Raw genomic sequence first — 23,714 nt, forward strand, 5'->3', positions numbered from 1 at the left:
AATGAAATTTCTCAAAACTTCTTTAAACATCAAAATTTTGTATTTAAGGTCTGAATCACATCAAATGGATTCCGTTTCTTACCAAACTTCATAGAATTATCTTAAATCACATATAAGACCTGTACCGGGCACCAGAACCAAAATACGGGCCTGATACTATCAAGTTTTAATCAAAATTCGTTTCCAAACCTCATAAATAATTTCAGAAAATAATTTTCTTTAAAAATTTATTCTCGGGCTTAGGACCTCGAAATTCGATTCTGGGCGCACGCCCAAGTCCCATATTTTCATGCGGACCCTTCGGGACCGTCAAATTATGGGTCCGGATCTGTTTACCCAAAACGTTGACCGAAGTCAAATTATTTTATTTTATAGTTAAAATTTATCATTTTTCAAATATTTTCACATATAGGCTTTCCGGCTACGCGCCCGGATTGCGCACACAAATCGAGATGATACTAAAAGAGGTTTTTAAGACTTCGGAAAGCAGAATTTATTTTAAAAACAAGTGATGACCTCTTGGGTCATCACACTTGATGATGTTATGAACACATGTACCTATGCACGACATGACATTCATACGCATATGCATGACACTATAAGTATTTCATGTTTTACAGAGTTATCCAGACTTACAGGTTGAGTCATTTACTCTATATTTCTTCCATGTCTTTAATGTACTTATTTATGTGCCTTACATATCATTACATTATTCGTACTGGCGTCCCGTTTGCCTGGGGATACTGCGTTTCATGCCCACAGGTCCCGATAGACAGATCGAGAGTACTCCAAGTAGGCTATCAGCTCAGCGAAAGATTGTGCGCTCCATTTGCTCCGGATTTGCTTGTTTGGTCACTATGATTTAGACTTTATTGTTTGGTATAGCGGGGTCATGTCCCGGCCTTTATGTTAAGTGTGTACTCTTAGAGGCTTGTAGACAGATGTCATATATGTGAATGCTTGTATGGCCTTGCCGGCCTATGTTTTGAGTTTACAAATGATTATGTTGGCCTTATGGGCCCATATATCACATGTATAAATTTTTATATCAGGCTGGGTTGTCCTATAGTGAGTATTCCTCTATGTTTATTCTGGTTAGCACATGACGGCCCGTTTAGCCCAATTGCCAACGAAAGTACAATAAGAAAGATATGTTATGTTGGTACTCGGTTGAGCATAGTACCGGATGCTCATTGCGGCCCATAGGTTTGGGTCGTGACAGAAACATCCGACAAGATTTTTTAAAAAAAAAGTAAACTTAGATATGCATATATTAATTAAATAAAGATATTTATTATTCTATTAAAAAGAACACATATTTCTTAAAACTTCTTCAACTTTTTAGAAAATCAAAGAGATAATTGATTAAGAAATACATATTAACTTTACATATGCAGATTAATCCCTTTATAGTTGTGGGGAATTGTATCCTTCCATGACAAGTATAGTGTTGAAGATATGGAACTTGCAACAATAGTGTCATTATATGTAATTTTTACAAATAAATTTTATATATATATATGTAATTATATGTAATTTTTACAAGATATGGAACTTGCAACAATAGTGTCATTATATGTAATTTTTACAAATAAATTATATATATATATATATATATATATATATATATATATATATATATATATTCACACAGACAAATACACTAGTTAGTATAATAATAATGTGATGATATGATTTCTACTCTTACAGAATTATTTTTGTTCATTTATTCAAAATGACTTCCCAACTTATTTCAAATTGAGGCGTAGTGTTGTTGATTGAAGACAAACTTTGGAATATAACAAGAGGTCTTCTCTACTGAGTAGAGGATACTTGTAAAAAAGATGCATTACATATATTCTCTACTTGCTAATATGTTAAGCATGGGATGTAATTTCAACTTCGACGACTTGCTAATATATTTCCCATTTTAAATATGCATAGGTGACTACATCAGACAATTTTCTTGTCTCAATTCAAGAGAGTATCAAATGGGCAGACACACAAGTGAATTGGAGAAGAAGCTCCTTGAAAAAGGTAGCAGAAAGAATGGAAGACAGTTGAAGAAGAGAAGAAATCTCTTGTTGTTCCAAACTTACTTAGATTTTACTTAGGCATACACTTGGAATTAGTTATAGGGATCTTCTTTTCATAGTATTTTACTTTATTTCAAATTGTCTATGGTGAATGACATTTGAATGTATATATTTTGGAATTGGATGGTTATGGTTTCAGGTATAATGAAACGAATATTAGCGTTTGCACTTATAGGATATCGAAATTTCCGACATTTAAACTAAGTGTCAAAAAAATATCGGTAAGGGAATTTGTGACATTTATGTGACTTAATATGACATTTATAAAATGTTGTCGTAGCCCTTGCTTCTTGTAGTGAGTCTTTCTTCACGTGCTCTTGTTGTTTTTACTTCACAACTTGAAATGGCTGAACACTTTGTGATGGAGAGCCATACAACATCAATAGCTACGAATATAAATGGAGCGAAATAGTTAGCAATGATCCATACAGCTGACCTCAACTAACTCGGGATTTAAGCATAGTCTTAGTCATTAATACTAGAAAATTTGCTTTCATGCTGCATTTTAGTAAGCCACTAATCTGTTTTCTGCCCTTCTCTACTTCATTAATTGAGATGTCTGAAGAAATACAAATACACACGAAAAATTGCTCAAGGGGTTGGAAATGTTTACTTGAAAATAAAGAAAGTGTTTTCAGCCTTAAAGCAGATGACCTCACATCAAAGAAGACATCCAAATACTGATTTGACAATAGAAAATGGAACTTCTCTATATTTCTAATAGTAAAAAGAAATTAAATGGGAATTATTTACAATTGAAAGTAATTCAATGAGTATTACAACATTCTCTCTGTTCTGTGATTACATATATAGTGATGTTCCATAATAGGCAGCGAAATCGAATGTGGAAAAATCAAAGGGATGAAATCCTACACATATGAGGTTGGAGATGATGATGCAATTGCTAACCTGGCAATAATGCAGAATCAAGAAATCCACAAAACAAAACATTTCCTCTTGCGCGTCTTTGTATCTATGTTGCTTTGGTGAAGAACAGAACTAAGAAGAAGACATAAATGGTTTAGCTGCTACGAATATCTCCTTGATCCAAAGAACATAAGATAATGAAGGCTGTTGCAAAAGCTTAATCTGCAACTGAGAAAGTGAAGAATAAAAGCAAGATAGAGAAAAAACTCAATAGATCATGTCATGACAAAATGATGTACCAATTAATGATTTTGATAAGATAAGTTTTCTTTTTTGGAAGCCCTTATGTTGTTGTTACTGTTTCTGTGATTTCTGTTGATGGTACTGATTTATTGTCTCTATTCGTCTTCTTGAGACGAAGGTCTTTCGGAAACAGCCTCTTCACTCCCTCAAGTAGGGGTAAGGTCTGCGTACACACTATCTTCTCCAGAATCCAGTTGTGGGATTACACTAAGTTATTGTTGTTTGTCAGTTTTTTTTTTGGAAGATCATATAATTCTATATATATCACAGTGCGTATAATGTAAAAGATTTGCCTCGTTTGTCTTAATGATAATTTTCTAAAAAGCCATCCAAAAACACTATGTTGGTATTTCAAGAAACTTTCCAAAAAAACTTCTTGAACTTTAGTATGTTAAGAAATAACGAAAAACAATGTTTTCTTCCTTCATACCAGAGGAGCAAAAAAGCGCAAGAAAGAGTTTTCTTCTTCTTGCATGCAAGGGCAGCTCCGTAAAATTGGTGGCCTAAAGCCAAATTTTAATAAGAGGCTTTATACTTTTTCTATTAGTACGTATCCACACATATATGCAAAAAAATTAATTTTGCCATTTTTTTCATACTTGTTGTTTATAGAATATCTTCTTAAATGACATAAAGTCTTTAACTTCACATAGTAATAGTATTATTTATATTAAAAAGGAAAATTTAAATAAATGAGATATTAGACATGTATTTGCGATATGTTACCTTTGATGTTGTTGTAAAAAATATATTTACTAATATGAAGATTTAAGTAGTTTAATTCAAAGTTTAAAAAATATTTTTACTGTTTAAGAGAAGACACCCTTCTTTCTTTTTTACAATTTTTTTTGTACTTTTTATTTTTTCTACAAACATTAATATTGTCTAATTTGAAATAAAATTATGAAATCCATTATTAAAAATTTTGGGGGACCTAAATCAAGGCTTTACTAGTCTCCTACTAGAGCCACTTATCTGTCCTATACATTCTCAATAAAATTTATAGTCTCACTTAAAATAAGGCAACTATGACAAGAGCATTAAAGGCAGCGAGTTTGTCATTCAGTTACCAAATGTGAATGAAGCTGGTTGAACATTACGTTTATAGTGGAGCAGTAGTCTATAAATAATTGTTGATTGTCAATGAGGGGCGGCTTAACAAAACTGATGGCCTACATCAAAATATATTAAAAAGACCCTGAAACGTCTTTTATAAAATTCATATAATATTGAGATACAAAAAAAAACTTTCATGACTTTAATATAGTGGTGATAGCACAAATCATGATGTATGAGTTAGGCGCGCATCATATGGTATTGAATTCTTCCCTTAAGTAAAAACGGTAAAGGGTGAACCCATTATTCATCATGTTTTGAACCTTTCGACATTTGCATGGGGGATTTCTTAGTTAAAAAAGATGAGACACAAAAGAACTTGCTTTCTGGTGTGTGGATCAATCAAATGTGACAAAAAGAAATAGTTAATTTAGAGAATTGGAATTGAAATTAGAAAGTAAAATCGTAAGAAACATAAAAAAAGACTATACATAAAGAAAGAAAAATAAAATTGATGAGAAGGTAGATATATATTATGTCTACCAAATGTTAAAAATCATTAAAATTTGAAATCATTATTAATAATTATATAAATATAAATTATGAAGTATATATTATATAATAATATAATACCAGTTTTTATTTGTGGGGCCTTAATTGTTTGGGGGCCTAATGCAAGGGCTTCAATTGCTTTACCCTAGAGCCGCTCTTGCTTACATAATAGAAAGAATTACAGCCCTTATCATTTGAACTAATAGCCCAACCAAAAATAGCCCATGTTTGAAGTTCTTACCGAGTTTGGCCCAGGTTATACATAATCTGAAAGAAAATTTTTAGCCTTTAGCCACTATTACAAACACACTTTTAGGGTTTCTTTATTTTCGTTTTTTCTTCGTCCCAGCACACTCAATACTTTCCACCCGCCTCTTTTTGCTTTCTCCCTTCTTTCTCCTCTCACTCACATAGATCTGAATATTTATAGAACTCAAACTTGATTTAAATCATTTTCTCTACTAAGTTGCTTAATCTTCGTAAATTTTTATAGATCTCAAATATTTGAATTTCGATTTATGGGTGTCCAAATTTAAAATTGAAGTTTTGTTGCATCCATATTAAAAACTCCATTGAAGGAGCTTTGAAGCTCTATGTTCAACTCATATTTGAAAAATCTAACTCTAACGTGATAAGGTTAAGTCAAAAATTATTGTAAAAGCTTGTAATGATATGAATCTTGAGTGCTGGGTTAACTGTGTTTGATTAATGTTGGTTTTGGGAACCATACTAGTTGAAGATGAAATCCAATTTTGTATACACCATGCTACAGCATTATACAATATATAACATTATATAAAATTACAATAAGGGTATAATATTGTATATTGGGTGTGGAAATATTGTTATACAACATTGATCTTTCTTTTGAAGTAAGTTTCTCTTTCAAGATAGTAATTTTAGTTTTGTTCCATTTTTTTTATTTTTAGTTTTGTCGCGGTTCCATTTTGCTTTTGTTTTGGTTACTTTTTATTTAGATTTTTCTTTTTGCTTTTACTTCGTATTCTCTATGTTTTCTATTAACACATATTTTGCTTTTCTTGCCAACGAAATACAGATATACATTATTCAACATTTTATATACAAGTTAATATAAACTTATATATCATTGTCCACGTACTGTAAAGATGCAGTTAAAACTGAAAATAATTTTTTTTTATTTTTCTCACTTTTTTCGAACAATTTATATATAAAGTTAATTTTTTCGTTGATTTCTCTGCTAAATCATGAACTTTCAAATTTTTCTTTCCTTGTTGTGTTTTCTGTCAAATCAGAAATTTTGGAGCAAATTCATCTATATAGAACTTGGAGAATAAGAGATTTTAGGTCTGTTTTTTGTATTTTTATATCTAGGATAAGAATGTATAAATTTGGGCAAGAAAGAGAATAAAAAATCATGAAAAATTTGCGTCAGAATAAAAAGAGCATGAAAGTTTGTTCCAGATCTGAGCCAACTAATATTGGGCTACATACTTGTAAACTTAAATCTGGGTCATCCGATTGCAAGGTTAACTTGTGAAGTGTATTATTTTGTAATTCTCCCTACATAATATGTATCATAGGTACGATAATCACTTACCTTAATCTTTAAAATAATAGGCACGAAATTGGAGACAATCACATCCTGTGTTATCTTCCACTTCTTTTTTAATGTTCGGAGATGAGGGTCTTCCAGAAATAGCCTAGGTCTGCGTACACATCACCCTCCCGGACTCCACTTGTGGGATCCGGCTGGGTTAATTTTGTTTGTTATAGAGCTGAATCCTCAAGTGACTTTGTGTAGTCAATTTAATCAACTTAAGTGTTTGGATATCCGCAAAGCTAGAAGGGATCTCTTGAAGCTTCTCACAACTGTGTATAACTAGTTTCTCGAGCACGGGGAAGGTCCAGGATGCATCTGAGCAGCGCCATTCTGTCAAATCAACAAACTATAATTTCAAGTATTTGAGTGCTTGGAACTTGTAATCATTGATATCCCAACATCTGCTACATCCTCTGTTCAGGACCTTATAATAATATTGATCCTTGAAGTATGGCGAAAAAAGTGTGAATCTCTCAAGGTTTAGCAGTCTTGCGATTTCTGAAACAGGTTTTTCCGTTAGCATAAAGTCAAAAAGGTGCACATTCAGCGATCATTTAGGGGCCTTAGCTGGTGATCCAGGTTGTTTCCCTCTCGACGATGAAGCTTCAAGGGAAGACAAGATAGTTGCTCCATTTAATGTATATGTGAAGGCAATCCTCCGGGATTTGGAAACTCGTAGTGAGAGATTGAACTGGGACAACAACAACCCAGTAAAATCTACAAGTGGGGTCTGGGGAGGGTAGTGAGTACGCAGACCTTACCCCTACCCGAGGGAAGAGATTGAACTGGGAGTTCTTCAAAATTCAGAACAGAACATAATTTGATGATTTTATTTCCTTGATTTCGGATAATTATTTGGAGCTTGAGATCTTCACTATTTGGAAATCTCCACAAAAAGTTCGGAGTGATCAACCTACCCAAGTCCATAATTAAGCACCGAAAAATCTTCAATTTGTTTTTGATTTGCACCAAATGTCTGAGTCTCTACGAGCCCCGACTAATCTCGAGGGTGCATAGGCCCTCGGCAAGGAGTTTCCTGCAAGTGCACCACGGTTAATTCAGGTTTTATCTAGTCTGATGGCCCTTGCACCCAATGAGTTTCGAACTTGAGACCTTGAAAGGAAGCAAACCCCAAGGCTCAAGTCAATTACCACCAGGCTAGCCCTTGAGGGTTGAAAAATCTTCAATTCGGTAGCACACTTTCTGAAGATTCTTCCAAAATTGCTCCATCATTGTCTTCCTTCCATTTTATGTACAAACTCTCTACTTCCACATGCCTTAGCTTCTGCATTTTCCAAATAGCAGGTGATGTCCACGATACTGCATAAGAATCCCTCGTCGACACCGGCAAAGTTTTTAGATCGAGTAAGTGTGATACCCACTGAAAATCAAATTCTTCGGTCCATATTGCAAGACTTAAATGTAGGGTAAAATTGCTATCATCTGACCAGGAAGTCACGCGTTCAAGCCGTGGAAACAGCCTCTGTTGGGAACTGATTCAAAAACGCTTTTAAGTTTATTGGTTGGATGAAGTTATTTACTGTGAGTTGAATAAGTCTTTTACTAGAGTTGACAAAGTCTTTAGGTCAGTTGCTATGTTTTCTAATTTGGTTGTTGTTTTTCTGGTCATTTTCTAGATTTTAGTCAAGTGGGTGTTACGGATAGATATTATCTTTACGAGCTTGTAAGCCTATAAAAGGCACACCACTTTCAGTTAATAAAATAAGCCCTTCTACAAAATATCTCTTTTAGCTTCTCTGCATCTGCTTTAAGTTTTCTAGTTAAAGATAATCTCTTTTTCACATTGTGGTATCAGAGCCTGCGTTCGGTCTTTGACTGGGGGATAGAGGGATAAGGAGAGAAACACGTGATGGAGTGAAATACGAGAAAAACAAAAAGGTATGGCAGCAAATGCTATTTCCTCTTCTTCACAATCACTCATACCCGTCTTCAATGGCGAGAAGTATGAGTTTTGGAGTATCAAAATGAAGACCTTGTTTAAGTCTCAAGAATTGTGGGACTTAGTTGAAGATGGGTTCGTTGATGTGGACAAGCCGGATGCAGAGGATGAGAGGATATTAAAAGAAGTCAGAAAGAAGGATGCCAAAGCTTTATTCTTTATTCAGCAAGCTATTCATGAGACGATTTTCTCAAGAATTGCAGCAGCAACTACCTCAAAATAAGTGTGGCTGATCTTGAAAACGGAGTTTCAAGGTTCTTCAAAGGTAATTATTGTAAAACTACAATCTCTTCGCCAAGATTTTGAAACATTGTTCATGAAAAATAATGAATCTGTGCAAGACTTTTTATCAAGAGTTACTGGGATTGTAAGTCAAATGAAATCATATAGTGAAGAGGTAAGTGTTAAAACTGTAGTAGCAAAAGTTTTAAGAAGTTTACCTCCAAATTTTGATCATGTGGTTGCAGTTATTGAGGAATCAAAAGACTTATCTGTGTTTACATTTGATAAACTAATGGGCTCTTTGCAATCTCACGAGTCACGAATCAACAAGTCGATTGAGAAGAATGAAGAACAAGCTTTTCAAGTTAAGGAAGGGCCTCCAATTCAGAATGAGAAATCGCCCAAGCAAAGAACACAAGGATGTGGTGGGAGAGGTGCTTTTAGAAGAAGAGGACGTGGTAGAGGCAGAGGCCAATTTGGACGTGGTAGAAATGGACAGCAATGTTACAACTGCCACAAGTTCGGTCACATAGAAGCTAACTGTTGGTACAAAAAAAATCAAGCTAGTTATGCAGAGGAAGAACAAGAAGAAAGCATGTTTTTTATGGCTCGCTCTACTATCATGGATCATAAGATTGGTATTTGGTTTGTTGATAATGGCTGCTCCCATCACATGTCTGGAGAAAGGTCAGCATTCAGAGAGTTAGATGAGACAAAAAGGAGGCAAATTTGGCTTGGAGATAACAAGGAAATACATGTTGAAGGTGAAGGTACTACGGCTGTCCAAACGAGTCAAGGTAAAGTAAAACTTATTCAAAATGTTCTTTTTGCTCCTAGTTTGGCTCATAACTTGTTAAAGGTTGGGCAATTATTGAATAGTGGATTTTCTGTCTTACTTGATGATGGATTATGTGTTATTTAAAATAAAAAAATGGGTTAAATCTTAGCAAGTATTCATATGACAGAGAACAAAATGTTTCCTCTTGAAATTTCAAAATTAGAACAAGCATTGGTTGTTAGTGAAAGAAATCTTGAAGAATCTAAGTTGTGGCATTTACGTTATGGACACTTGAATATGAATGGAATGATGTTGTTGAGTCAACATAAGATGGTTCATGGTTCGCCAAACATAAAATCTGTTGAAAATGTATGTGAAGGTTGTATATATAGCAAGCAACACAGAAAATCCTTCCCTGTAGGAAAACCTTTGAGAGCTACTAGTTGTCTTGAAATTATTCATACAGATCTATGTGGCCCTATGAATACGCAATCGCTTGCTGGTTCTCGATATTTTCTACTATTGACAGATGATTATAGTCGTATGAGTTGGATATATTTTTTGAAGTTCAAATCAGAAACTTTTGCAAACTTCAAAAAATTCAAGGCATTGGTTGAGAACCAAATTGGTACTAAAATTAAGGTTCTTCGTACAGATAGAGGAGGTGAGTTTGTATCTCAAGAGTTTAAGTTGTTTTGAGAAGATAATGGCATTCACAGGGAATTGACTGCATCTTACACTCCAGAGCAAAATGGAATTGCTGAGCGAAAGAACCAAACCGTAGCGGAGATGGCCAGAAGCATATTGAAGAGCAAGAATCTTCCGAATCAGTTTTGGGCTGAGGTTATTCATACTGCAGTTTATTTGCTCAATATGTCTCCTACAAGAGCAATCATGGGTCAAACACCAGTTGAAGCTTGGAAAGGTAGAAAGTCGTGGGTAAGTCATTTGAGAATTTTTGGTTGTATTGCATATGCTTTAATAAATTCTCAACATCATCAAAAGCTTGATGGAAAATCTGAAAAGTGCATCTTTATTGGATATTGCTTTGAATCCAAAGATTTTCGATTATATAACCCCACAAATGGAAAAGTAATTATCAGGAGAGATGTGGTATTTGATGAAAACTCATGTTGGAAATGGGAAAGCACCAGTAAAAGTTCCCAAGTTGTAATGGAAGATGAAGTTTTTCCTAGTGAAGGAGAAAGTCAGCCTTTTGTTAATGCACCAAGCCACTCTTCAGAAAGTTCCAGTAACATCAGTCCAGTTGGAAGTAGCTCAACATTGATGGTGCCCGACTCAGAAGATTCTGATGAGACTCCTCCACAGAAGACTAGATTACTTGCAGATATTTATGAAACATGTACTTTTGCTTTATTTGGTGCAGATCCAGCTAGCTTTGAAGAAGCTTCAACAAAAAAGGAATGGAGGTGTCCAATGGTAGAAGAGCTTATGGCAATAAGGAAAAATGGAACATGAGATTTGGTGGATCTTCCAAACGGCAAAAATGTTATAGGATTAAATGGGTGTTCAAGACAAAATACCATGTTGATAGGAGTGTGCAGAAACATAAAGCCAGATTGGTAGCAAAAGGATATTCGCAACAACAAGGTATTGACTTTGACGAAACTTTCTCTCCAGTTGCTCGTTTTGAAACAGTAAGAATCCTTTTAGCATTGGTTGTACAGTTAAAATGGAAGGTTTATCAATTTGATGTTAAATTTGTATTCCTTAACGGCGATTTGAAAGAAGAAGTCTATGTAGCCCAACCAGATGGCTATGTAGAGAAAGGAAAGGAAAACAAAGTGTACAAGCTGAAGAAAGCACTTTATAGGATTAAACAAGCTCCGCGCACATGGTACAACAAAATCGACTCCTATTTCAGAGAAAATGGACTGGAAAGAAGTAAGAATGAACCAACTTTATATGTGAAGAAGTATGAGAAAAATGATCTTTTTTTTGGTATGTTTGTATGTTGATGATATGATATATATGGGCTCAACGTACTCTGTTATATGTGATTTCAAATCTTCAATGATGAATAAGTTTGAAATGACATATTTGGGATTGTTGCACTATTTTCTTAGACTTGAAGTAAAGCAAGGAGAAGATGGAGTTTTCATTTTACAAAGGAAGTATGCCATTGATTTGCTCAAAAGGTTCAATATGCTTAATTGCAAAATAGTGCCAACTCCTATGAATGTAAATGAGAAGCTGCAACTTGAAGATTGTACTGAAAAAGTTGATGGAAGCTATTTTAGAAGCTTAGTTGGAGGCCTGATTATCAGAATGCACGGGAGAAAATATTATTGATTAATTATTGACAATGATACAGTGAGCCTTATATATATATATATATATATATAATACATGTCCTACTCCTAATACATATGGGATTAGGGTTATTTATTACTATTTAACTATCAAACTAACACTCCCCCTCAAGCTGGTGCATATAAATTATATGTACCGAGCTTGTTACATATATAACTAATACGAGGACCAATGAGGGACTTGGTGAAAAGATCAGCAAGCTGATCATTCGACTTCACAAATTTTGTAGCAATATCTCCCGAGAGCATCTTTTCTCTAACAAAGTGACAGTCAATCTCGATATGTTTAGTTCTCTTATGGAACACTGGATTTGACGCAATATGAAGAGCAGCTATCACACACAAGTTCCATTTGACTAATCTCACCAAATTTTAACTCCTTGAGCAATTGTTTGATCCAAATTAGCTCACATGTCGCCATAGCCATTGCTCGATATTCTTTTTCTGCACTAAACCAAGCAACCACATTCTGTTTCTTGCTCTTCCAAGACACCAAATTTCCTCCTATTAAGACACAATATCCAGACGTAGAATGTCTATCAGAAGGTGATCCTGCCCAATCAGCATCTAAGTATCCAACGATCTATTCACGGCCTCGATCCTCAAACAATAAGCCTTTGCTTGGATCTGATTTTATATACCGAAGACTGCGGACAACTGCATCCCATCACTATCACAGGGAGAATCCATAAACTGACTCACAACACTCACAGGAAAGAAAATGTTAGGTCTAATCAATGTAAGGTAATTTAATTTACCAACCAACCGCCTATATCTTGCAGGATTGCTAAGAGGTTCCCCCTGTCCTGGCAGAAGTTTAGAATTCGAATTCATCAGAGTGTCAACAGGTCTACAACCTGTCATTCATGTCTCCTCAAGAATATCTCAGGCATACTTTCGTTGTGAGATCACAATATCTGAGCTAGACTGAGCGACCTCAATACCCACAAAATACTTTAATCTGCCCAGATCCTTAGTCTGAAAGTGCTGAAAGAGATGTTGCTTCAACTTACTAATACTATCCTGATCATTGCCAACAATAACAATATCGTCAACATAAACGACCAGATAAATACAGAGATTTGAAGCAGAATGTCGATAAAATACAGAGTGATCAGCTTCACTACGAGTCATGCCAAACTCCTGAATAATTGTGTTGAACTTACCAAACCAGGCTCGAGGAGACTGCTTTAGACCATAGAGGGACCGGCGCAACCGACATACAAGGCCACTAGACTCCCCCTAAGCGACAAAACCAGGTGATTGCTCCATATAAACATAATCCTCAAGGTCATCGTGAAGAAAAGCATTGTTAATGTCCAACTGATAGAGAGGTCAATGGCGAACAGCAGCCATGGATAGAAAAAGGCGAACTAATGTAATTTTATCCATGGGAGAGAAAGTATCACCGTAATCGAGTCCAAATATCTAAGTATACCCTTTGGCAACAAGACGAGTCTTAAGTCGATCAACCTGGCCATCTGGACCAACTTTGACTGCATACACCCAACGACAACCAACAGTCGATTTACCCAAAGGAAGAGGAACAAGCTCCCAAGTACCACTCTTATGTAAAACAGACATCTCGTCAATCATAGCCTGTCGCTATCCAGGATGAGACAGTGTTTCACCTGTAGACTTAGGGATGGAAACAGAGGACAAAGATGACACAAATGCACAATGGGATTATGACAGATGATGGTAACTTAAACTGACATAATGAGGATTAGGATTAAGTATGGACCGTATACCTTTTCGTAGTGCAATCGGTTGATTAAGAGGAGACAAGTCCGCAGTATTAGCAGGGTCAGTGCAGGACGGGAATCAGCTGGACCTGATGCTGGGCACGGACGACGATGATAAGTCAAGAGTGGTGGAGCTGTAGAAGGTTGAACTGGACTAGGTGGTGGCACTGGAGCTACAGTTGGTAGAACTGGACTAGGTGGTGGCACTGGACTCGGTGGTGGCACTGGAGCTATAGAGGAAGATGAATGGGAGATAGGGGCTGAATCTCCAAAAGAAGGAACTGGTAGCACCTCAGAGATATCTAATTAATTAACTGGACCTGTAATGTGTGATTGGGTTTCAAAGAAGGTAACATCAGCAGACATAAGAAATCGCTAAAGGTCGGGAGAATAACATCGATATCCCTTTTGCGTTCTCGAGTAACCTAAATATATGCACTTAAGAGCACGAGGAGCTAACTTATGTTTTCTTGGAGTAAGGGCATGAACAAAGCACGTACTCTCCAAGACACGTGGTGGAAGAGAGAACAAAGGTAAGTGGGGAAAGAGGACAGAGAATGGAAATTGATTCTGGATAGCTGAAGATGGCATACGATTAATAAGATAACAAGATATAAGAACTGCATCCCCCCAAAAACGCAGCGGAATATGAGATTGTATGAGTAGGGTACGAGCAGTTTTAATAAGATGTCTATTCTTTCTTTCAGCTACCCCATTTTGTTGGGATGTGTACGGATAAGATGTTTGATGAATAATCTTATGTGAGTTCATAAACTGCTTAAATGGGAAAGACAAATACTCTAGGGCATTATCACTACGAAATATGCAGATAGAAACCCCAAATTAATTTTGAATTTCAGCGTGGAAGGTTTGGAAAATCGAAAATAACTCATATCGATTTTTCATCAAAAATATCCAAGTGCACCTGGAATAATTATCAATGAAACTGACAAGGTAGCGGAATACCAAGGTAGAACTGACCCGACTAGGACCCCAAACATCTGAATGGACTAAAGTAAAAGGTGACTCTGCTCGATTATCAAGACGACACGAGAAATGGGAGCGGGTATGCTTACCGAGCTGACATGACTCACACTCTAGAGTGGACAAGTGAGATAAGCCATGTACCATTTTCTGATGTTTTGACAAACTGGGATGTCCTAACCGTTTTTGTAATAAATCTGGTGAATCAGTAACGGGACAAGTTATTGGAGGAAGACAAGATGCGAGTCCATGTGATTTTGCAAGGATAAGGTAATAAAGTCCATCTGATTCACACCTGGTACCAATGATCCGCCCTGTACTGCGTTCCTATATAAAAACAAGGTCATCAAGAAATAAAGCAGCAGATTTAAGTGATTTGGCTAAACAACTAACGGCTATGATATTAAAAGGACTACCAGGAACATATAGAATTGAGTCTAAAGGTAAGAAAGGAAGTGGACTTGCTTGAACTATTGCAGTTGCCATGGTTTGAGACCCATAGGCCATTGTGACTGTTGGAAGAGATTGAGAGTATGAAATACTAGTGAAAAGAGATTTGTTACCAGAAATATGATCAGATGCACCTGAATCAATGACCCAAGACTCAGAAGTTGAAGATTTGGAGACACAAGTCATGCTACTATATGTTGGAACAACGGAGGCTAATCCTGAATATGTTTTACGTGCTTTGTACTGAAGGAAATTAATATAATCCGGTAAAGAAACCATCTGGATTGGATTCATTGCATTTAATCCAACAGATTGTGAGTGTAAAGGTGTGGTCGTCTTTTATGAAAGACATGGGATATCTTTCTAGAGCACTCATGAGACTCAAGGTATGTGCATGACCATAAAAGCACTTTGTTAGTATCGCAGAGTTTGCATAAAATTAAGGATATAGTACGTGTTGTGGGGGTCTCAACTGATGTCCATTCAGTTCAATAGTACTTCACTTTGTAGATATTAATTGTTGCCTCATTTCACTACGTGTCAATTCAAATCGAAAGATATTGACACTTAAGTACATGTTCCTTCTTTTGCCCAGAATTGTTCTATTTTTGTCTTTGCATTAGTGGGGGATTATTGGAATTATTCATAATGCAAAGTCAAAAATTTCTTTTTGAAATTTCATTTACAACCAATAGCCATGAGTTTTTTATTTATTTTTCAAATGTCCTATCTATTTTCAAGTGGCGTCTTGCATGAAGCCTTAAAGCCAAGTGTTGAATGGCTTTGACAAATGGCTATGCAAATCTACCATATGTCTTCATGCATGGAAGACAGGATACACTTGTCAATATCGGAGCCAAGTGGACTAATATAATGGGACAAGTGTCATAAGACTCTTGACACTTGTCATAAATGCAATCTCCTTAATTGCCTATAAATAGGTTATGGATTAGCCATCATAATCACTCAATCTTAACCAAGAATCCATCTTGATAATCATTACTTTTCTTCCTACAACATTCTTTAATTTCTGTAAATACAGAAAATACCTTCATCTTCTCTTTTTTCTGGGCAACTGTTTTGTGCAAATTCTAAACTTCCCGCCACGAGTGCACGTATTTAGAGGTGTTGTGGAACCTTGGGGAGCGACTGGCCTTAACGATTTGCACCTAGTCGGGCCGAAATCGCTTTCAAGGCAGTGGTTTGCCACGACACAATATTTTTGATAAGTTGTTCCTCTTTCCTTCTTGTTCTTAGTCAATATTATCTACTCATTTTCCTTACAATATATATGAACAGCTTTTACCAAATGGCTTGTGTTTGTCACCTTTATATTCTTCTTGGCCATGCAATAAACTTTCGAAAGCTCTATCAAAGCGCTTCCAATACGCGTGCTTCCCAGACGTTCTTCCGCCATTTGTTTTGATTCATCGCTATTGTTCCAAAGGTCTTTCAGTTCGCGTCTCAGTCTCACCAAACCCAGTACCACACAAATTCCTAGACAATAAAGGTTTTAAAACGATGAAAAACTAAACATCAACTTTAACTAAGTGGTCATTAGATTGTCATACCTAGTGTGCATGGCACGAGATATAGGAGAGCGGGTTGACCATGTCCCTTCATTAAATACAAGCCCAAGTAAGTCAAGCAAAGACCTGCATGGATTTTAGATTGATTAAGGCGAGGAATGAATGAAATGCAGGTAGAAAAGTAAGTAAAAAGGAGGAGGAAGGAAACAAAAAGAATGATAAATCATCAATATTGATTTACATGTAAAAAAATAGAATTAACATACACGGCACACAAATCAATTTACATGCAGACTTATAAGCAGAAGAAACATTGTTGTATTACAATAGTTGGAGCCATTAGAGGCATTGAATGAAAGAATTGTACGTTGGAGTGAGAATCTCAAAGCAATCTGCATTATGGGAGCCGTACTCAGTAAAGAGAGACTTCTTTTTCTGAGTTTCGGTTAGTTGATTTCAAGTATTGTGGATAACTATGCTGTCCGGGCCAGCATACGCACCTTGACTAATTCCATAGGCTAATTGCTACCTCCCACCAGCGCAGCGCAGATACCGAATAACTCTATCCAATATATAGATTTCATTTTTATCAGAGCATGTGCTTTTAAGTCTTAATTGCCATTTGTACACAAATGAAAAGCCATTCTGTTTAATGTTTTGCGGCAATTTTTTGTACAGTCATGTGGGCATTTGATCTTTTCAATGTTTTTATGGTCTCGAGCAACTAAATAAGAGCAGCAGTAATATATTAAAAAAAGCGGATCTGGATTAACAAAATAAGAGCACGTAAAAGCAGAAAGGGCCAGGAAAAACAATAAATCTAGTGAATTCCCACAAATGGGGTCTAGGGGGTAGTGTGTACGCAGACCTTATCCCTACCTTGGGGACCTATTTGGTATTATCCTATGTATAACTAATATCCCCTCTGTTTCAATTTAGATGACACACTTTCCTTATTAGTCCATTCCAAAAAGAATGACACATTTCTACAAATTGGAAATAATTCAACTTTAAACTCTTCATTTTACCATTTTACCCTTAATGAAACGTTTTTATAACCACACAAATGTCATGGCCCCACAAAACTTTTACCCCTTCAGCGTTTAAGACCACAAGTTTCAAAGGTATTCTTTTTTTTCTTCTTAAAATCCGTGTAGAGTCAAACTAACTCATCTAAATTGAAACAGATAGAGTACATGGCAAACCATGGTATTAGCAATAGCTAGTTTATTAATGCATGCATTAGCATGGTTAAAGACAAAATTGTCCTTAAAGTCCGCTAAAGCTAAAGAATATGGAGGACATCTTTGTAAGCAACTAATTTTCTTAAATTATGCAATAAATTATAATTTTTAATGCACCACACCAAATCGTGGATAAAAACTAATCTCTGCATAACTAACGCTTGCATTACTAATTCCTGCATTAGTAATATAACTTATTCAACATTATTTTATACACCCTACCAAACGACCCCTTAATGTTTTTTCATGTCAGAGGTGCAGAAAAGCTGAGGACAGAGCTTGTTTCTTCTTGCACGTGTATCATAATTATGAAATCAGTTACCTTTATTTAACGATGGGTCCTTGTGGTCCGGTCTTCCCCAGACTCCGAGCATAGCGGCAGCTTAGTACACCGGACTGCCTTACCTTTATTTAACGATACGGGGCATGAACTTGGAGACTATCACATCCTGTGAACTCTTCAACTTGTTTTTTAATGTTGAGAGCTGAATCCTGAAGTGACTTGCTGCAATAACTCAGTTTAATCAACTTCAGTGTTGGGATATAGACAAAGCTAGAAGGGATATCTTGAAGCCGCCAACAGTAATCTATAACTAATTTCTCAAGCACAGGAAAGGATGTATCTGAAGAGCACCATTCTGTCATAGTAACAAAGTGTAGTTTCAACACTTTGAGTGCTTGAAACTTGTAATTACTAACATCCCAACATCTGCTATATCCTCTACCCCTGGGCCTGAAGTATATCCTATTTAGTTTCAGTCTCTCAAGATTTTGCAGTCTTGCAATATTTGAAACAAATTTATCTGTTAGGAAAATACTGTGAAGGGACAAATCCTTTAAATTTGAAGGGAAGATAACACAGTCACTCAATCCAATGGATATGTAGGTCGAGAAACGGATTTCGAGAGATTGGAGTGGGAGTTGTTCAAGATTCAAGATATCAACTTCTGGTTTGGCATTAATGGAATAATGTATGGGTTCAACAAAGTGGAGGTTGAGTTGTTCAATATTTGGAAATCTCCACCAGAACTCTGGAGTCATATCAGCTAAGTATATCCAACACTTGCCAAAAGTCTTCAAGCTTGGTAAGACAGTTTCTGAAGATTCTTCAAAAATTACTCGATCTTTGTCTTCCCATGTGAAGGAAAAGTCCTGTATATCCAGATGCCTTAGTTTATGCATTTTCCAAATAGCAGGTGATGTCTTAAGTATATGGTTACTTGAATCTTTCCGCACCACCCTCAAGGTTTGTAGATCGAGTAGGTGTGATACCCACCGAAAATCAAATTCTTTGGTAAAAATTGCAAGATACCTCAAGTAAGGTACTGCTTGCATTGCCATATCCCAACAACTTTCCAAGTAGATATCCAACAAATTCAACACCCGAATAAGTCTAAAGTTATCAAGTAAAGAGAAAAGACTTGTATGGTCCCATGGGCAGAATGTTGGATGAGCAATAAACTCGACAGATCTTTGACATCGAGCCAAAGACGTCCCTCCATTCAAGCCTGCCAACATTGGAATCTTATCCAACGAATATTCACACTGCACCAATTGTTTGACAAGATCGTCATGGACATACATGCATAACCGAGGTTCCTTTGCATCTAAAGGTTGGTATGGATCGAACGGGACTATGTGCTGCATAAACTTTTCTTTTGTAAGTTTTCTCAAGCAAAATTCACGCACTACATCATGAATAGTGCAATACTTCATCTCACCGTTATCTCTCCTTTTAGTAACCACTACAAGGCTTCTGTTCACTAGATCATTCAAGCAAATTTTAGAAGCTTCCTCCATACATTTCTCTGTATCTATGTTCTGTACAAAGCTTTCAGCTATCCATAATTTTAGCAAGTCGGACACCGGAAATGCGTAGTCTTCTGGAAACAATCCCATGTAAAGAAGGCAAGCTTTTAAATGGTCTTCCAAATGGTCATAACTTGATTCTATTATCTTCATGCTTTGCTCTTCTAAATCATGGGAACTTAAATCATTAGCAGTTTCAAGCCACAAAGAGACTTGCCTTTTCTTTGCAATAATTCCAGCAGTCAAGACGATCACAAGAGGTAATCCCTTGCAGCTTTCGGCAACTCGTAATCCTGCTTCAAGTAGCTTAGGTGGACAGATCTTTCCTTGAAAAACTTTCTTTTGAAGTAATTCCCAGGTCTCATCTACGCTTAGAAATCGAAGAAAATATGGATTACTGTGATGCTTAAGCTGTCTAGCCACCTCTTCATCTCTAGTTGTCACCAATATTCTGCTTCCATTTTCATCCTGTGGGAAAGATAATCGCAACTCTTCCCATGCCTTAACTTCCCATATATCATCTAATATAATAAGATATCTCTTGTGCATTAGACTCTTGTGCAACTTGTCAGGCATGTCTTTATCTCTGATACCATCTATATCACCTATAGCTTGTTTAAGAATCTCAGAGAACACCTTCCTCAAACTATAGTCTTTGGAAATAGAGCACCATGCTCGAACGTCAAAGTGTTTACTATCAATAAAATGATTGAACACCTTTCTAGCCAAAGTTGTTTTGCCGAGTCCAGGCATTCCAACAATCGAGACAATGTCTAGTTCCTTTGTTCCTCCAGTCAGCTGTTGAATTATACTTTCTGTGTCATCCTCAAAACCAACAGGTTCCTCATCAGTTGATGGATGACTACGTTGGGTGGAAGCCATTGCATGAGCAGGAGTTCCTTGACTAGTCGGAACGTTCTCCATGTCAATTAGCTCGGTCTTATACTGCTGTTGGAAGTAAATATAACTATGTTAGAACTGATTGCTCGTCATACAATTTGATAAATTGACAAAGAAATCAAAGTTTAATAGTCTACTAGACCTAGAATCGAAAGAATAATTTTTTTATGACGGTGGTATCATGGTCAGCTTGAATGAAACTAAGGTCAGGTATCTGCTACCTCCCACTAACACAGGTACCAGATACTATGTCCACCAAGTTTTAGGCAGATCGAAACGGTGGTTTCAGGGTCAGCTTGAACGAAACTAAGGCCAGATATCTGCTACCTCCCAATACAGGTATCGGGTTACTTTGTCCACCAAGGTTTAGGTAGATGGAAACAATGGTGTCACGCTCAGCTTGAATGAAACTAAGCACAGGTATCTACTACCTCCCACCAACACAGGTACCGGGTTACCTTGTCTACCAAGGTTTAGGCAGATGAAAACGGTGGTTTCAGGGTCAGCTTGAATGAAACTAAGGCCAGGTATCTGCTACCTCTCACCAATACAGGTACCGGGTTACTTTGTCCACCAAGGTTTAGGTAAATGGAAACGGTGGTGTCACGAACCGCTTGAATGAAACTAAGGCCAGGTATATCTGCTACTTCCCACCAACATAGGTACCGGGTTACTTTGTCCACCAAAGTTTAGGCAGATGGAAATGGTGGTTTCAGGGTCAGCTTGAATGAAACTAAGGTCAGATATCTGCTACCTCCCACCAATACAGGTACCGGGTCACTTTGTCCACCAAGGTTTAGGTAAATGGAAACGGTGGTGTCACGGACCACTTGAATAAAACAAAGGCCAGGTATATTTGCTACTTCCCACCAACATAGGTACCGGGTTACTTTGTCCACCAAAGTTTAGGCAGATGGAAACGGTGGTTTCAGGGTCAGCTTGAATGAAACTAAGGCCAGATATCTGCTACCTCCCACCAATACAGGTACCGGGTTACTTTGTCCACCAAGGTTTAGGTAAATGGAAACGGTGGTGTCACGGACCACTTGAATAAAACAAAGGCCAGGTATATTTGCTACTTCCCACCAACATAGGTACCGGGTTACTTTGTCCACCAAAGTTTAGGCAGATGGAAACGGTGGTTTCAGGGTCAGCTTGAATGAAACTAAGGCCAAGTATCTACTACCTCCCACCAATACAGGTACCGGGTTACTTTGTTCACCAAGGTTTAGGTAAAAGAAAACGGTGGTGTCAGGGACCGCTTGAATGAAAGTAAGGCCAGGTATATCTGCTACTTCCCACTAACACAGGTATCGGGTTACTTTGTCCACTAAGGGTTAGGCCGATCGAAATGGTGGTGTTAGGGTCGGCTTGAATGAAACTAAGGTCACATATCTGCTACCTCCCACCAACACAGATAGCGGTTACATTGTCCACCAAGGTTTAAGTTTATGAAAATGGTGGTGTCAGGGTCAGTTTGAATGAAATTAAGGCCAGGTATCTGCTACCACCCACCGACACGGACATCGGGTTACTTTGAAACCAAGGGTTAGGCAGATCCAAATGGTGGTGTCAGGGTCAGTTTGAATGAAATTAAGGCCAGGTATCTGCTACCACCCACCGACACGAACATCGGGTTACTTTGAAACCAAGGGTTAGGCAGATCCAAATGGTGGTGTCAGGGTCGGTTGGAATGAAATTAAGGCCAGGTATATGCTACCTCCCACCAACATAAATACCGGGTTACTTTGTCCACCAAAGATTTAGGCAGACGGAAACAGTAGTGTCAGGGTCAGCTTAAATGAAACTAAGGCCAGGTTGAAATCAGCTTTGTCGAGAGAGGGAGTAACATAGGGTTAATTAACTAGAAAAGAAATGAAATTTGAAACAATTAATAATTGTTGTGAAGAAGATTTAGAGTACCTAATAATGATTCAGAAAATAATACGAAGTGCTTTTAATCTTCTAGCTTCCTCTGCGGCAGAGCTTCAACTGTTGTCAAGAAGATGTAGTTAATAGATTAATGGCTGTGGTTCTTTAACTTTATGGCTTTGGACTAAAAGATTAAAATGAAACCGAGGAGCTACGAATAGGAAAGGAGAGTGACAATTAATAAACAAATATTTGTTTATCAAACTTAAGTTCAGATTTAATGAAAATTTAAAACTCTCCATCACATGGCTGTGCATAGCCCAATATACGACTAGAATATAATATAATTGTGATATGTGCTCTTTCAATCTTTTTGGAAAATTTGAATTATCGATCCTTGAAATAGTGTACCTATTATTTTAATCAAGGAGTTATACAGATTAATTTTAATCAATTTATAACTCAATGTTCCTTTGTCATTGTTGTGAGCACGTGATTTTTGCTTCCACGACAATTACTCCAAGAGAAATTGAAAAATAAAATAAATTGTCTTTGTGTATAATTTTGAGAATTTGCGTGGCATTTTGGATAGTTATTTGTAGTTTTTGTTTGTGATTGTTTATTTTTATTAATTAAAAAATACAAAAAAATATGTTGCGTGTAAATTTAGGATCTTATTCTACTATTAGGAATTAATTAAATCGTATTTGGTTTTTAAATGAATGAAAATCACAAAAATATTATTTTGGTAATTCTGTCATTTTATTGTTTAATGGTGTGATTTTGTTTAACTAATGTTTGATCTTGTGTGAGTCAATTAATGTCTTTTTAATATAATTGTAGTTTTATAACTTATTTTAGGATTTTTGGTAGATTAGTATTTAGAAAAGGAATTAAAAGAAGAAAAGAAATGAGTTAAAATTGGACAAATCGGAATCGGGCCATTTAAATTGGACCCAAAATCGGGCCCAAAGCACTGTTTTTTGCCCGGTCCAGATCAGCCAATCTCAGAGACGTCCAAACGGCATCGTTTTGATCATACTTGATCTGGGCCGTTGATCTCATATTGATCAATGGCCAAGATCACGTCTCCATACCCATGCCTTAACCTGACCCGTCTCACCTAGAGACCCACCGGTCTCACTTAACCCATACGGCGTCGTTTCCATTAAGTTGATCAATCCAGGCCATTGATCTTGAATGATCTAACGGCCCAGATCAAATTTCCCCCTAACTATATGACCTCAATCCCTTACCCCCACGCCCCCCTAAGCCAGACCCCCTCTCTCTCATTCTCGTCTCTCTGAACTCAGAGACGAACTCCCCCTTACAAACCCTAGCGCCGCCCTTCCATTCCCTCACCATAAACCCGGCGGCAACGATGCCGGTGACCACCAAATTAACACCCTTAGTGCACCTCGACCCCCTGGAC

The 23,714-nt window shown here is 36.8% G+C and overlaps 2 protein-coding genes across 9 annotated transcripts; one reads left to right on the top strand and one right to left on the bottom strand.

The window, feature by feature from the left end:
* Positions 1-2,271: 2,271 nt before the first annotated feature.
* LOC104238859 (putative late blight resistance protein homolog R1B-12) lies at positions 2,272-22,505 on the bottom strand. Of its 8 annotated transcripts, XM_009793345.1 has the most exons (6): positions 22,334-22,505; positions 18,024-20,458; positions 16,500-16,583; positions 16,256-16,425; positions 3,006-3,191; positions 2,272-2,482 (listed from the first exon to the last, which is right to left on the bottom strand). In XM_009793345.1, the coding sequence occupies exon 2, from the start codon at positions 20,432-20,434 to the stop codon at positions 18,113-18,115; it is 2,322 nt and encodes a 773-aa protein (XP_009791647.1). In that variant the 5' UTR covers positions 20,435-20,458; positions 22,334-22,505; the 3' UTR covers positions 2,272-2,482; positions 3,006-3,191; positions 16,256-16,425; positions 16,500-16,583; positions 18,024-18,112. The 8 variants fall into 8 exon arrangements, with proteins under 8 accessions (XP_009791647.1, XP_009791653.1, XP_009791648.1 ...); XM_009793351.1 differs by lacking the exon at positions 2,272-2,482 and having other exon boundaries at positions 2,828-3,191; positions 18,024-20,455; XM_009793346.1 differs by lacking the exon at positions 2,272-2,482 and having other exon boundaries at positions 2,828-3,095.
* Positions 8,793-9,560, top strand: LOC138889400 (uncharacterized). Its single transcript, XM_070172707.1, has one exon. It carries the CDS (start codon positions 8,793-8,795, stop codon positions 9,558-9,560), a length of 768 nt encoding a protein of 255 aa, XP_070028808.1.
* Positions 22,506-23,714: the final 1,209 nt, after the last annotated feature.

This window comes from Nicotiana sylvestris, chromosome 1 (assembly GCF_000393655.2).
Source record: "Nicotiana sylvestris chromosome 1, ASM39365v2, whole genome shotgun sequence".
Taxonomy (NCBI): Eukaryota; Viridiplantae; Streptophyta; class Magnoliopsida; order Solanales; family Solanaceae; genus Nicotiana; species Nicotiana sylvestris.

Bases quoted from the DNA above. Each gene is read 5' to 3' on its own strand.
- LOC104238859 (XM_009793345.1), bottom strand. From the start codon at position 20,434: ATGGAGAACGTTCCGACTAGTCAAGGAACTCCTGCTCATGCAATGGCT.
- LOC138889400 (XM_070172707.1), top strand. From the start codon at position 8,793: ATGAAATCATATAGTGAAGAGGTAAGTGTTAAAACTGTAGTAGCAAAA.